This window comes from Acartia tonsa, chromosome 12, assembly GCF_053477335.1.
Source record: "Acartia tonsa isolate MP-2025a chromosome 12, ASM5347733v1, whole genome shotgun sequence".
NCBI classification, from domain to species: domain Eukaryota; kingdom Metazoa; phylum Arthropoda; class Copepoda; order Calanoida; family Acartiidae; genus Acartia; species Acartia tonsa.
Window position 1 is genome coordinate 47711615 of NC_137271.1, and position 16563 is coordinate 47728177.

Here is a 16563-nt window from a genome sequence, read left to right on the forward strand (position 1 = left end):
CACGGTTCAATCTGAGGCCATTTACGAGAACTTAAGCTTTGGAAAGAAAAACATTACAACTACATATTATAGGATATAGAAAAGGTGAATAGTCTAACCATTTAATAGAAATTTTGTAACTAGTTCTTTAGTGGCAACGCCAAACACAGTGTGTGTGTATCTGCAAATGGATAAAGATTAAGGCATAGTGTTGAAAAGAGAAATAAGACAATGGACGATAAATTGACTTAATACCCCTTAAAATTAAAAGTTGAAAGCCAGCGAATTTGAAGGATTCTGTACTATTTAGATTGGACATTTTGAAGGAAATCGCTAATTTTATATATCAATAATACACTATGATTCAAATATAGATTTACTTTTTACTACCGATTTTAACATAATTTTTAAATCAATGTTTAAAATGGTTTTGGTGTTATTTCTTCAGAGTTTTTAATCTATAATACAAGTTATAAGGTTTAATTTTAAAAAAACCTATAACTCCTTTACATAAATTAGGACCCCCTATAAGAGTCTGATAGTTTATAATTAAATTTTTTTATTATTAAATTATGTATATAGAACGTATAAATCAAAATGATTATAGAAAAAGTGAAACTTTTAGGTATTTGAAGAAAATAGGAAACTGGGATTATCAATTCACGAAAATACTCAAAATGCACCATTATTTAATTTAATTTGTATATTTGATAGTTAATTATCGCATTGAATTATAGACAGCTTTCAGTGGATATTAAAATGAATAAAATATGATTAAAACCAGTTTTGATATCCCCACAGGGCAGAAGGCCTGTGCTAACAAAACTGGTTTAAATTTTACGACTTTGATATTTTATATTTGTGGGAAACTTGTTATAATATGGTACAATACATTTAGCTTAGTAATTAGTATAGCTTAGAACCAGTTTTAAAGCCATACTGGAAACAAACAGGTTTGGTCAGTTAAAAATGGTCTCGGACTAATTAAAAGTAAAAAATTAATGGTTCATTGTGAGTATTCTACTCGCTTGAATTTCTTAGTTATCCATTTACATTCAAATGATTAAAAGTTTTACTTTATTTTATAATTGCTTTGATATAAATAAAAAGGGTTTTATATATAATCTACAACATTTAGATTAAAAAAAAAAACGGCTCATGGCAAATTGCTGCAATATACTATATCATATAATCTTTTTATCAATGACTTTTTAGGGCCTGGCAAAGATAAATACGCATGATAAATTCAGCAAAATGGAACAATTTCTTTGCAATGGACTATAATTGAATCTTTTCCCTCAAACTCTGTAAATTATGCCTATTGTAGCTATTTTTTAGGGATAGTTTGCATCCCCCAACAAATTATTCTTTCTGTACATCAATATTATTGGTGTAAAAGTTTAAACACTGAAGTTTTGTACAACCCAAATCAAGGCTTTGAATCTAAAAAAGAAAGAAAGTTTTTTTTATCATTCATAATTTAGCAGAAGATTAATTTAACACTCATACAATTTATATAGGGAGGGAGTGGACATTGGACTATTAATTACACTGGTACTTAAAGTTGTATAACCACGTTATCTTATACGTTAGACTAAAAAAATATGTACTTGAATTTTGATTTGTTGGTTCCCAACTAGTAGTGTCCAAACTTTTCAACCAATAATTTTAAGCTTCAGACAGGGCAATTTTTGTTTATCATCCTTGGGGATAATCAGTTTATCTATCATTCTCTTTAAAGTTATTGATAAAAAAACATATACAATAAAGTATTATACAGCAGCTTATTGACAGAGGTGCCTTCACACAAAGTGCCTGTAGAACACTGATAAACACCCCCCATATTATTATTTTAAAATAAATTGAAAGTAAGGGGGAGATTAATTTTCTATGCCTAATCCCTGTGTGGGAGACCCTAACCCTGCAGGGCCTAAACATGCGGTGTCATCAGCACCCAGTATCCAATATAACCTAACCTAACAAATGAACCCCCACCATTTACAAGAAGAAAGTGGGGCTTATCAGTGCTCAACAAGGTACTTTATGTGAAAGCACCCCGTTTCCAATGAGACCCTAAAAATGCAATGATGATTGGATGGTTCAAATCAGTTTCTGTTTCTACTTACATTTAACGGTTACTGTTTCTGCAAATTAATTAGATAATAATGGAGAACAAAAATTATACATAAATAAATAAAATAATATTATTATTCTAAAACATATAATGATAAAAAGGACGATTTTCTAAAAGTAGCACAGCAAAAAAAGTTAACTTTTTAAAAATCTAATTCACAATTAAAAAAAAGAATAGAAGCTTTTTATTGAACCTATAAAAAGGGCGCCTTACTGGCCAATTAAAATGTATACTGGACTGCTATTGGTCATTTGTATTGTATGACGTCATTTTTATAGGCACTTAGACTTTAAAGTTGCTACTTTTTAAGTTTCTAGACATGGAAAAAGGCCATTCCTTCGTTATAGAGTAGCTTTGCTTGAAGTAATAAAAAAATTAATAAAAGTAAATGAAAATGCTATTTTTTTAAAAATCTATAGAGGGGAAATAAATTTATTTTGACTATAATATTTTTTTTACTAATTATGAATTATAAGACAAATTCTTCTAAATAGAGAAGAAAATATTTATGCTATTCTATTAAGTAACATTAAACATACTAAAAGAAGGATAGAGATTGTCTTAAAAGAGATAGACAAAAATGGCGAGAAAATGATATTAAAGAACTGTAGCATTGAAAATAACGGAAAAATATCAATGAAAAAGGCGAAAAAATAAGTCGAAATATAAGCAGAAAGATTATCAGAAAAATGGCGCAAAGAAAGAATGGAGAAATTTACATATTTACTAAAAATGACAGCAAAATGAGTCAAACTATTTAAGCGGAAAGGTTAATATAGAAAAATGACGGGAAATAACAAAAAAAACAGCTGATTAAGGAGACCTTACCTAGTGAGAAAGAGGATCCAGTAGAAAAGGTTGAAGATGGAGAAGAGGATGGGAAAGAGGCCCAGGAAGAACAGGTCCAGCCGCGCGGTGCGGATCTTTTCCTAAAAAAGAAACCGGTATCTTAGTCATGTAGAACAAAATGCAAATTTTGGTAATTATCAGTGTGATTTTTATATACAAATGAGTATATTTAATTACCAACTCACAAGTATTTAAGTATGAAATTTATTTTGAATTACAAAATGTTATAAGTATAGATATATACAATCCTTAGATGCTTATGATAAACAAACCAGTATATAGGTTTTGCTTTACAAAAAAGTGCTTTTTCTGAAAGTGCCTAGCAAGCAAGGAATACACCTCCTCCTATATTTTTGAAATAAAATATATATAGGTGGAGGGGGTGGAGATTTTTTTTATGTTTAACCATTTGAAGGGGAACCTATCCTTATTATTGTTGTGCCTTAACCTTGTTACCAATTATTTATCCTAACCTAATTTAAGACACTACTTCCAACCCCAACCCCCCTCTAATTTAATTTTATTTCAAAACAGGGTGGGATGGGTTTTTGTGCTTGCTATGTACTTTGAGGAAAACAGCAAAATTTTCAGGTTATATCTATACAATTGAAGCAAATGTATAATTTATATAGATACAAATATGATGAATTCACTTTTTACATCATAGTATTTTTGGTAGCTGTCCCATAGTAGCTGATAGTGCCCTAGCAAAAGGGGGATTGATGCAACCGCTTTTGGCCTACATATTCTATTGACGTCAGGAAATACCCTATACTCTCTTTCCTATAGGGTTTCTTGACCCCTTCCCTTTCTTTTTCCCTCTACTATGACGCCAATAGAATATTTAGGCCAAAAGCTGTGACATCTATCCCCATTTTCCGGGGGCACTAAACATACGTCAAAAATGGTAGTTATGATATTTCTGTAATTTAGCATCTTAAAATGTTTTTTTTTTGCTTGTTGCTCTGCTTATGGACATAGTTTTACTAGTTTAATGTTTAATAAAAAGTATTGTACACCATTTGTCATTATCATGATACATGATTTTATGTAGCTGTGTTTAGTGCCTTAAGAAATGGGGATAGACATAACAGCTTTTGGCCTACCTATTCTATTGACGTCATAGTAGAAGAGAAGAGAAGGAAAGGGGACAATAACCCTCCTAGAAAAGAGATGGGGTATACCGTATATTTCTTGACGTCAAATGAATAGGTATAGCAGTGATATATATATCCCCATTTTTCTAGGGCACTATAGACAGCTACTGACTTTATTAAATAGCTTATTTGCAGCAGCATTTGTGTACAAATATATCTTTCATAATATCCTCGTATTCTATATCCATTCATATAATACAGTTAATGTCATGGATCTAAAGGGATAAGACAATGGCCAATAAATTGATGTACATTGTACATTCCCAATGTTAATACACAAAATTACCCCATCTGTTGATTACTATTAGTGGTTGAAACGTTCGGACACTCAAATTAATGAACCAACCAATCAATATTCAGTTAAAGTCCCCAAAGTTGTAAAGCCAATGAATAAGAAACGTTATTATAAAACTGTGATGACTAGGTGTAATAAACAGCCCATTGTACACATTCTGACTGAGTTAAATTCAAAATAATATATAGATAACTTAAGACACGATGTCTTTGTAATTTAATATCCTGGGTTAATAATTAGATAAGGAGTTAGTAGCAAAGCTACTCTATGATCAAAACATGTTTTTATGTCTGTCATATATCAGGAAAGGAGGGGACATTGGGATTTTTATTACACTAGTCCCCAAAGTTTTACAATAACGTTTTCTTATTCGTTGGCTTGAGAACTTTGGGGACTTTTATGAATTTTGATTGTTTGGTTCATTAATTTTTCTAAAATTTTTTACTACTTCCATCTCCAAAAATAGTTTTAAACCTCCCCAGGACCCATGATCAGCCACATGGTAAAGGAGAACCATATCGGTCAATATTATGATACATATTTTTCCAGTAAGACTTCGAAACGGATTAATATCCGCTGGGTTTAGAACCAGTTCTCTGCCATACTGAAAAATCATGTATAACATTTCATTACAGACAATTTACCACTAATATTAAAACAAAAATGATAATATTAATACCAGTTATATAGCCCGAGCCTTCTGCCCCTTGGGGCTAACAATAAATATCATTTAATAGCTTATTTTCAGCGTTTATGTACATATATATAATTAAACAAAGATGACAAAATACATTGAAGTTCTAAAATTAAACGAGCGTTAACACTAATAGAATGTCAAAACTTAATAAGAAGAATATTTATTTGTAAGTGTAAACAAAATTGTAAAAAAAATTGTTGCAAAATTGCGTAAATACAAAATAAAGGAAAGGACATACTTTCATGTTTAGAATTTGATTATAAAGATGCATTTGTTTTAATAATCCACCTTGTTGTACTAGGAATCATTGTTACAACAATCTGATGATTAGGATAATCTTATCATATAAAAAGTTGAAGCCAAAAAAGTTAAAAGTTAGCATGCTTAAAATGGACTTTCAATTAACTATTATGAAGTTGCTACGCTTTCTGAATCATACCTGTTTTGAAATCGATAGGACACTTCTAACATGTCTAGATTAACAGTAATATCTAACCGTTATGGACGTAGCAACGGACCGACCCTAATTATAGAAAAGCTTCGCTTTTGAGAATACAATATCGAATAAACGGTAATAGATGTAAAGCATAGATTTACAATTAAAGACCAAGCAGTCAATTATAATATTAATTCATATTATACAATTTTTAATATATTATACAAAAAATTTATACAATTTTAATACTGTACATAAAACTGATTTTTTAAATTTATTTTGCATTTAATGTGCATTTAATAAACTTACCATAAGCTGCACATTGATAATTATAACATAAAATATATAGTATAGATACTTACATAAAAGTAAAAGGATGTGTTTTGACAAATACATGACTGTAATTTTTAAAGTTTTCAGCAGGTGAGGTCAATCATGATTAAAAATGACGAACTGGCATACCCTTATTGTAGAAATTTTAGCTGCCATGGAGGAAGGGAACATTGGGTTGTATATTACACTAGTCCCCAAAGTTTTATAGTAACGTTTTCATATTCATTAGTTTAACAACTTTTTGGACTTTGCCATTGTCTTATCCCTTTAGCTCCCTGGTTAAAAATATTTTCATAAATGAGAAAGAAATCGACAATAGCTGTTCCATAGAAATGGAAAAACCTAATTTTCAGGTTTTTGTGGAAGAAATATAATTTTGCTTAGGTAACACATTTACAATTTACGCACGAATCGCAAGGGATAAGACAATGGATGATAAATAGTAATTCACATTCCCAGATGATGATAAACAAAATTACCCCATATATTGATCAAAATGTTGGTAACAAAATTCAATAAAAGTACCCAAAGTTTTTTACCAGGAAATAACATTTCGTGTTTATAAAACTTTGGGTACCAGAGTAATTGAAAGTCCAATGTCCCAAAATTTTATGATTTTTTTGTTGGTTGGTTCTTTCAGTTTCAACGTTTCAAGCACTAATTGTAATCTACAGAAGTGGAGAAATCTTGTGTATCTCACAATTGCCTTATCCCTTTAGAGCCCTGATGAATGCCACACTATAATGCGGGTTTTTTGTTAAATTCTTTTGCCAACAATAACTACAGTGTGTTTTTTTTATGAAAACTTTTTTGAAAGCAATTTTACCCCACTTATAGTTATCAGAATTTAATGACTATTGGCTTATTTTCTTCGTTTTTTAATGCAATAAATAGAACACCAAAAAAATATTTCAGTTTTTATTTAAAAAGTACAATTAAATCTAAAATTCAAAACTTAGGTGTCAACGTCTAAAAATGGTTTTAGCGTATTTTTCTTTTGCTCAAATATTCAAGCTTTTGCAAGAATGGCTGCTAAACACTTCAAAGTTGAGATATAGAGCTAAAAATGTATACAGATACTATTAGGGACATGTACTAGAATATATCAAAGTTTGAAGGTCATATCTCAACCAGGGAGGGAGTACTGGCCCCCCAAAGTCGACTACAGAAAATCCAATTTTTTTCTTGCAAAGGGTAGAAGATTTATGCACAAGAAAAATGCGCTAAAACCATTTTTAGATGTTGACACCTAAGTTTTGAATTTTAGATTTTACTGTACTTTTAAAATAAAAACTGAAATATTTTTTTGTTGTTCTATTAATTGCATTAAAAAACGAAGAAAATAAGCCATCAATCATTAAATTCTGATAACTACAAGTGGGGTAAAATTGCTTTCAAAAAAGTTCTCATAAAAAAAAACACATTGTAGGATGATAACATTTTGAAGCAACGCAGGGAAGTATTGTAAAAAAAAAATTTTTTCTCTGAAAAGTACAAGGTCAAAACTTTGAAAATGTAATTTTCGAGATCCTAATGGACAGATAAAAAATATATAAATCATAGTGTAAAAGTATAAGTAGAGTAGCTTTTCTGCTTAACACATTCTATATTGGATTAAAAATAAATACTTTTTAAATCACAAAACGAAAAAGAAAAAAATTATTTTCTTCAAATTAAGAACGAAATATCTTGCCTTGAAATGTTTGAGAAAATTGAGTAACTTATCAGACGTACGTATGGACAGACAAAAATTTTCAATTATAGAGTAGCTTCACAATAGTTTTGTTGTCCCGAAGGGCCGAAGAACGGGCAGTTAAAAGTTGTATTATTCTTTCAAGAGGCGATTTCTTTAGGAAGGGTGGTCGTACGCTCCCTCAGAAAAATTAAAAGTCTTAAAATTGAGAAGCTAAAATGTAAAGGAGAACCAATATGAGCCAATAAATTGACGTTTCTTACGGAGAGACGGACATTTCTAATTATAGAGTGGCTTAGCTTGTTCATTAATTTTGGCGTTTCTTTGCGTCTTTAAAACGTATTATATGCAGCTTTCCATGGATACGATGGCTTCGAACCGGTTCTAATCCAGCAGAAAAGCAATTTCAAAAACCTACCTCAATATTTTGTTCAATAATTTTGGCCTTTCTCTGTGTCTTTAAAAGTAGCTAAAACAAGCCAAAAAGCAGTCCTGTCGCCATGAGTGTGTTATACTTAATTATGCTCCATATTGATATTAATGTTGACAAGAAGTTTCAGCCGTCTATATTTTATAGGTGCAAAGAAATTCACGTTTCATACGGACAGACGTACATTTCGACTTATTAAGTAGCTTTGCTTTGAAATCCTACCTCAATATTTTGTTCAATAATTTTGGCGTTTCTCTGGGTTTTCTCGTTGCCTCCTTTGTCAGGTGGGCACATCAATCCTAAAATATGAAATATGTTAAAAGCATGACCGACAGACCGACGTACGGTCCAAGTAAATTATATAAATGCATGGATTTAAAGGGATAAGGCAAAGACCGATAATTATACAACAAAACGTTTGGACCCTTAACTTAATGAACCAAACAAATAAAAATCCAATGAGAGTCCCCAAAAATGTTCAGACAAAGAATGAAAAAACGTTAATATAAAACTTTGGGGACTAGCGTAATTTACAGTCCAATGTCCCATGTCATCTTATTGAACCAAATTTTAATAAAAGTCTCCAAAGTTGTTGAGCCAACCAATAAGAAACCGTTATTATAAAACTTTGAGAACCAGTGTAATAAACAGCCCAATGTCCACTCTCTACATGGTATTCGATCCAAATTTTACTTTTTTTATTTAGAATTTAATCTTAGGTAACCTAAAAGCTATTGAAAAAGTAACAAAAAGAAATTTTTGGAAAGCAATTATTTAGAGAGTCTTTGCAAATTGTTTACAATTTTGTTTAAAACGTAGCGCAGCTACTATATTACTAGGGTATGTCCGTCGGTCGTTAGTCATGTGATCTAAAGGAATTAGACAATGGACGATAAATTGATGTATATCCCCAATGGATGAAAAACAAAATTACCACTTCTATAGATTATAATTATTGGTTAAAACTGGTACCCAGAGTTTTTAAAGGAAAACTATGGGTTCCAGTGTAATGTTATTCATACAGTTTTTGATGACTTTAACCTTCTGAAAAATACAATTGAACAATTATCTTGATATATTTATTAGCTTTTTATTGCTGTGCTACTTATAATATTAAACCAGGGAGGGAGGTGACATTGGACTGTTTCTTACAAAAGTCCTCAAAGTTTTATAATTCATTGGCTTGACAACTTTGGGGACTCTTAATAAATTTTGATTGGTTGAAACCTTTATTTGAATGTACATACGTTTCAACCACTAATTATATCTACAGTAGGAGTAATTGTGTGTATAATCATTGGGTATGCACATTAATTTTCATTTAATTATCCCTTTAGATCCCTGAAATTGTTAGAATGTTATTGCTGCGCCACTTAGGAGTATTAAACGCATTTGTTAAATAATAATTTGTATTCTTTTTATTATAAAAAAGAACAATTATAAAAGAATCTTTAGTGTAAATAGAGGGGACAATGTGCTGCTTATTTTACTAGTCCCTAAAGTTTTAAAATAACGTTTTTTATTCGTTGGCTTAACAACTTTGGAGACCTTTATTAAATTTTGATTGGTTGGTTGATTAAGTTTCAACCACTAATAGTAATCTGTGTATCATCATTGGGGATGTACATAATTTTCCAATTCCGTTAGATCACTGATATTTGTTAAATTACAAGTTTGTATTCTGTTTATTATAAAAAGAACGATTATATAAATAATTTAGGGATCAAAGGGGATAAGACAATAGCCGACAAGTTGAAGTACATTCCAAATGATGATTTACAAAAATAATTCTTCTGTAGATTACAATTAGTGATTGGAACGTTTAGACACTCAATTCAACAAACAAATATTAAAAATTCATTAAAAGTCTTCAAAATTATTGAGACAACGAATGAAAACATTGTTATATAACTTTGGGTACTAGTGTAATAAACAGCCCATTGTCTCCTCCCTCCCTGGTTATTAAAAATAGGAGTGTAAATATATATTTTGTCCATTGTCTTATCCCTCAAGATTACTGGGCATACCATCACCCAATAGGCAACCAATAAGCCTTAACTGTTTATTTGCCAAGACATTCTACCAATATTATTATTAAATGTCTTTAGTTATGACGCGGTTTGTACCAAAATTTGAACCTAACACCGCAAGTATTCTAATATCTTTAGTATGAAACGATCTGAAGTTTTGATTCCCATTTTTTGTTCCTAAAAAGAAGATAATGTTATATTTATTTATATAAACTGTTTAATCATAGAAATTCCTAAATATTTAAATGTAACAAAAAAGGATTAATATCAAAGCAAATAAGAAAAGCAAAAAATAGTAATGAAAAAAAAAGATTTAATAATGAACTTAAATGGGATTTAAAAATTATCGTATACAAAGGAATAATTTTTTGGTTTACAATGATTTTAAAATTAAAAAAATTCCTACAGGAAAATTTTTCCTATTCCTATAATCATTACATTAAAAAAAATGAAAGGTATCTTTTCTTCAGAAAGAAAGACCCCTCCCCCTCTTTAATTTCATTATAAAAATATTTAAAGCAGCAATCTTAAGGGATAAGACAATGGCTAATAAATTTACTTAAAATCTTAATAATGGTACGAAAAATTATAAGAATAATAAAACATTTAAATAAAACTTTAGGGACTAGTGTAATAAACAGCCAAATGTTCCCTCCCTCCCTGATTTTAAAGTCTTGATTTTGAAGAGATTTTAACCATACTATAGATGGTAGGATTGGAAGGGGGGGGGGGGAGTTGGACCTCTTGCAATAATGGAATATATACCCATCCCAAAAATTATATAAAAAGTGCAGAAAAAGTTCATAAATTTTCATTTCTTTGCACAAAATAATTCTTGTATGTATGGCAAAATCAGTGGTTGGTGGGGGGGTGTTGTGGGGGGGGGGGGGAAGGAGTAATAAAACAGGGGTAATTTTGTCCATAAGAAGTGGAGCAAGATCATTTTTATTTTAAATATCCCACTTTAGTTAGGAAGTAGGGGACATTGGACTGTAAATTACACTGGTACCAAAAGTTTTACTACCACGTTATCTTATTTATTGGCACAAAAAAAAACGTTGGTACTTTTATTGAATTTTGATTGGTTGGTTCCAAACTTATAATGGCCCCAGACTTTTTAGCCTATAACATTATTCTCCAATGGAGGTAATTTTGTTTATCATCATTGGTTACATAAATCAATTTATCGCCCATTGTCTTATACCCTAAGATCCTTGGTCTTAGGGTAATAAGGATAACCATGTCCATAAATAGCGCAGCAACATATCAAGGATCTTTAGGATATTAAATGGCTAAGACAACATATCTATAATACAAAAAAGAACAATGGCTGTCTGTTTGTTTGTCTTTCTGTCTGTTTGTTTGTAGCAAAGAATCTCGCTAACCGCTGAACCGATCGGGTTCTCCTTTACAGGATAGCTTCTCATAGGTCCCGGGAAGGTTTATAACTATTTTCTTGGGAAGTGGGACACCCCAAACCCCCCTAAAAATGAAAAATACCCCCCCCCCCCAAATCCGCTAGTGATAGTATATTGATTTTACATCTTTACATAATGATAGACAAAGTTACTTATTAGTTGGTTAAAAAGTTTGAACACTACTAGATTATAACAACTTTGGATACAAGTGTAATTTATAGTCCAATGTCTCCTCCCTCCAAATTATGCTTCTGAAATTAGTAAGGAAACGAACAAATATATAGTTTCATAATGGATGGACATACATCCTAGTTATAGAGTGGCTTCAAACTATAATAATTTGGTGTTAGGTAATAAAAATAAATAAGCACTGGCTTTATATCCTCACATAAAAGTAACAGGGTGTGTTTGAACCGATATGATTCTCCTTTATAGACTAGCTTCTCATAGGTCCTAGCAAGGTTTATAATTATTTTAGGCAAATGTACCACCACCCAACTAAGAGAAATCGTCTCCAGAAAAAAAACCATATTGTGTTTTACTTTTGTTTTATTTTTTAAATATTAATGTTTATATTTGTGTATATTCAATTCTATGGAATAAAAAATACTTAAACAACCAACCCCTTAGATAATTGGATGTGTGTCTGCCTGTCGTATTTTTGATTTTTCTTTTTGTTATCATTTTTTCTAGCCCTTATGGGGCTCTACAAGAATACACTAACCCTTAAGTAACCCAAATCTAAGTATCAAAAATAAAGTTTTTAAAGCAAGAAACAGTAAATAAATAAAAAAATAAAAGCATAAAAAGCAAATTTATATAAAGAGGTATTATTAAGCTATATTATTTAATGAAAAAACTAAAAAGGATAGGTTTAGGTTAGGTTAAAAACAATGCTGCCTATTTAATATGTAATCACGGACAAAGAAACACATACACATACTCCTACACACATTTGAAATAAAATTGAATTTCCAGTATGGCTTCAAAATCGATTGATTTCCGCTGGATTAGAACCGGTTTTTAGCCATACTTAGAATTCATGTATAGCATCGTATTGCAGATAAATTTCCATGGATATTAAAATAAAAATCATAAATTGATACTAGTTTTATTAGCCCAACCCTTAGGCCCCTCAAGGCTAACAAAACTTATTTATTTTTAACTCTGCGGAAAGCTGCCTATAATACGATGCGGTAAATAAGTATTTCTAAATAAAAAAAAAGAATTAAGGAAGTGTTTGAAATCTTTTCAGCTTCCAAAGGCAAAGTTATGAAGGTAAAAAGAATAATTTCTCCATTTTGTTCCCTCAGAATGAATAAGGCATTTTTTTTATTTTTTCTTATACTAATTTTCTCCTCAGCTACTAAAGGAATAAGTATCAGGGATCTAAAGGGATAAGACAACGGTCGATACATTTATGTACATCCCCAATGATTCTACACAAAAATATCCCCTCTATAGATTATATTTAGTGGAGTGAAACATTTGGACAACCAACTTAATGAACCAACGATCAAAATCCTTAAAGTTGCTAAACCAACGAATTAGAAAACAATATTATAATACTTTGGGGACTAGTGTAATAAACAGCCCAATATCGTCTCCCTCCATGATAATTATGGACTTTAGAATTTGTGGGAGAAGATTAATTTATCATCCATTGTCCTATGAACATTTCAAACACATCCTTTAAATCAAGATGATAAAAAAAGAACTAAAAGAAAATGCGCTAAAAAAAAGAGCCACTCACACAAGAACACACTGTGTTTGTAATAATTGCGCTGCGCTTGTTATGTAATTCTGTGTTTTGTTAGCAGGGATGTTAGGGGATAAGACAATGGACGATAAATTAATACTTAATAATGGTAATTGGAATTATTCCATTCTACAGTCAAAATAAATGGTTTCAAAGTTTGGGACAACTTAAATTTTTAAAATTTTTGACATAAGTACCCAAAACCGGCAAATTCAAACTTTGGGTAACAGTGTAATTTATAGTCCAATGTCCCCTCCCTCCCTCCCTGTATATCATCACAAACAAGACAAAGAGTCATGTGACAATTTAGCTACTAGAGAGTTTGTCACGTGACAGAGAGAGGTATTAGTGATAGTAGTGATAGAGTGATCTGGATGGATACACTATACCTATAAATTCTCCGAGCTCTATTTCGCCGTCCCCATCGACGTCGCCCAACTCGAAGATTGTCTCAATCTGAACAGAGAGGGAAAAGAATACAATATTTTCCACACCAACTCGCGCGAAATGTCGCCAGCATCGCTCGCGAACGCTAACACCCTCGCGAATGTCACCAGCGACGCGACAGTCGCCGTCAACCCGGCCGGTCAACAATGTACCTGTGAATTCGGTCAACTCAATTTCACCGTCCCCGTCCATGTCGGCCATCGCAAATATATCCTCAATCTGAACAGATAGCGAGATTGAGTGTCCCCATACCGTACTCAAAAGTGTTTTTTTTTCTTGTTGTTTTTGGAAACAAATTGGTGGTGGAGGCTCCACTGGTTGTTGAGATGCTGATTTCCTTTGTCATCCAGGCTTCCTAATCTATTAGAAATAAAACTATAAAGTTATAAAGATTATAAATTAAATACATTATAATAGTTATTTTTTGCATGGTATTATAGACAGCTTTCCGCTGATATTAAAATGAAAAATTTAAAGATTAAAACCAGTTTAGTAAGCCCCGAGGGGCCGAAATCACAGTCTAACAAAACTGGTATTAGTTTTATAATCTTTATTTTAATATTCTTAGAATAATGTCTGTAATACAATATTATACACTCACGGATTCGCCCCTAGCCTCTAGAGGCTTTGCCCCAAAAGGTAATTTAAAAAAAATTAGGCACCTTTTTTTTGGGGGGGGGAGGCGGGTTGTCCCAAGCCCCAAGAAAATAGCTTAAAACCACCCCAGAACCCGTAGTTATATTCCCTAAACAGTAGAATCAAATCGGTTAATTGGTTACCAAGATCTTAGGCTTCAGACGGATGGACACAAACCAAACGACTTTGCATAATAGATGATTTTTTCGTATGGCTTAAAGCAAGTTGATTAATTAAGAGGATATTAATTGGTTTAAAAGCCGTACTGGAATATCCAATTGAAGAAATTTTATATAAGATTTGTAGAGTAATCGCGCTGCTAAAAACTCCAATTTACAAAATTGTGTTTTTAGTACATTGTTAAATTGAAATTGTAATTTTGGCAGACATGAATTTTCAATATGAGAAATTTTATCATGACATTTGTTTTCACACTCTAATCTAATCAAATTCATTTACTTGGGTAGGAGCTATATACTTATTGCGTATTTATGCATGTTAGAATTGTCCTATTGATTTTAAACTTTATATCATGATGTATGATTTTAATTGGATCTGATTAAATTCATATGCTCGGGTAGGGAAGCTATGTACTTTGTGAATTTGTCTGTACGTCCTTGGTCATTCTATCAATCAATAAATGAATTGGTCTTATGCATGTTAGATTGTCCTATCAATTTCTATCTTAATAGCATGATTTAGTCACAACTTAAAAGTAAAACATTTAAAATGTAAGTATGTCTGTAAAAAGTATATTCAATTGTGTGTTTATTTTTTTAAAATTGAACATAAAAGATTTATGGAAATCAGTAAAATACGGGTTGAAAAGCTGATTAATGGGCTAAAATAATGGAAGTGTTGACAAGAAAAAAAAGAGGTCAACTTTAATAGCAGATGAGGAAGTCTCATTTCTCCTATAGCTTTATGAATTTATGGGCGGACATTTTTTGCTCGTCTTTTAACCTTCTGGGATCTAAAGGGATAAGCCTTATATGGAAAACTTTTGTTAATGATTGATTATAGAGTTACTCCTCAATCTAAATTTTACCTTGTTGTCAAAGAAATCAACATGCAAAGTTTATAATCACCATAATGAATAAAAATAAAGATATTGCTTACAGTATTTTTTGGTAATCATTCCAAGTTTCTCTCAGAATGTTGGGTACTTTATCAGAGATGGGTTTTTGAATTTAGAATGCCGCGTTTTATTATGAAATTATTATGAAGGAATTCCAAATTTTAAAATTATTATTTCAGCCATTTGTATAATGTCTAATATAGCTCTAAAAAGATGCATTAATTAATATACAGCGAAAATTAATTTAAGATTATTTATTTTTCTTCTATAAAAGCCATACCAACAAAAGCGAAATAATTAAATAAATAGTTATATACTCTGTTTAAATCCTACGAGGCATTTTCATAATAATTTCATAATAAAATGCGGCGTTCTTCTTTCAAAAACCCATCTCAGTATGTTGCAGGTTCGAATCCATCAAAGAGGGTTATAGTAAAAGTTGTCACAAATATTCGTTTAAAATTCAAATCAAACAGGGGGGGGGGGTATTGTGGTCCAGCAAAACATTGAGGGAAATTCCCTATTTTGCATAATCATATTCATTTGCTGGTTCAATATCAATTTAATTTAGGTCTGTTCAACATCTGCTAGAAATCATATACCAATATGTATCATGTATAATATCATACACTAGCGGCCACGCCCCTAGACGCTGCAAGTGGCATTTCAGTGGGGGGGAGGGGGGATAATTCGAATCATCCAATTTTTTGTTTCAGTTAAGTTAAAAAAAATTGCTTTAAAAAGAAAAATTTAATTTTTTAAAAACTTTTATATTTTACTTATATCTTACTGAGATATTGTGTATTATTTTAACCAATAATTTCGGTCTAAAGAAGGAGTAATTTGAAAGGCCTTAGAATCATAGTAAAAAGACTATTAAAAGTCAACTTGGAATTATATATTAAACTTTACAGGATGCTAAAAGGGCATGTCGATCACTTATACCCTTATATCCCAATTATTTTTAAGATAAATTAAAATCGAGGGAAGGGTGTTTTTTTTCTTTTTCTTAGCCAACCCTAAAATAATAAAAAAATTCAAAAACTACTTTCTACCTTCAAAATGAGGGGAGAGGGGGGTTTGGTGTTTAACAAGGTACCTTTAAGGGAAACCCACCAGAAGAGAGGAGAAAAGTGAATAAGTAAGAGAGACAAACTTACATACAACATTCCCTTGAATATTTCAACACTTT

General features: G+C 31.1%; 1 protein-coding gene across 1 annotated transcript in view; it reads right to left on the reverse strand.

Annotated features, from left to right (window-relative positions):
* Positions 1-16563, reverse strand: part of LOC145333965 (gamma-aminobutyric acid receptor subunit alpha-6-like) — a 162902-nt gene that overhangs the window by 15243 nt on the left and 131096 nt on the right. The window contains exons 16-18 of the mRNA XM_080179226.1: positions 13810-13876; positions 8226-8302; positions 2942-3042 (exon numbers count right to left, since the gene is read on the reverse strand). Coding sequence (XP_080035352.1) covers positions 2942-3042; positions 8226-8302; positions 13810-13876 — 245 coding nt within the window. The remainder of the gene's footprint in view (positions 1-2941; positions 3043-8225; positions 8303-13809; positions 13877-16563) is intronic.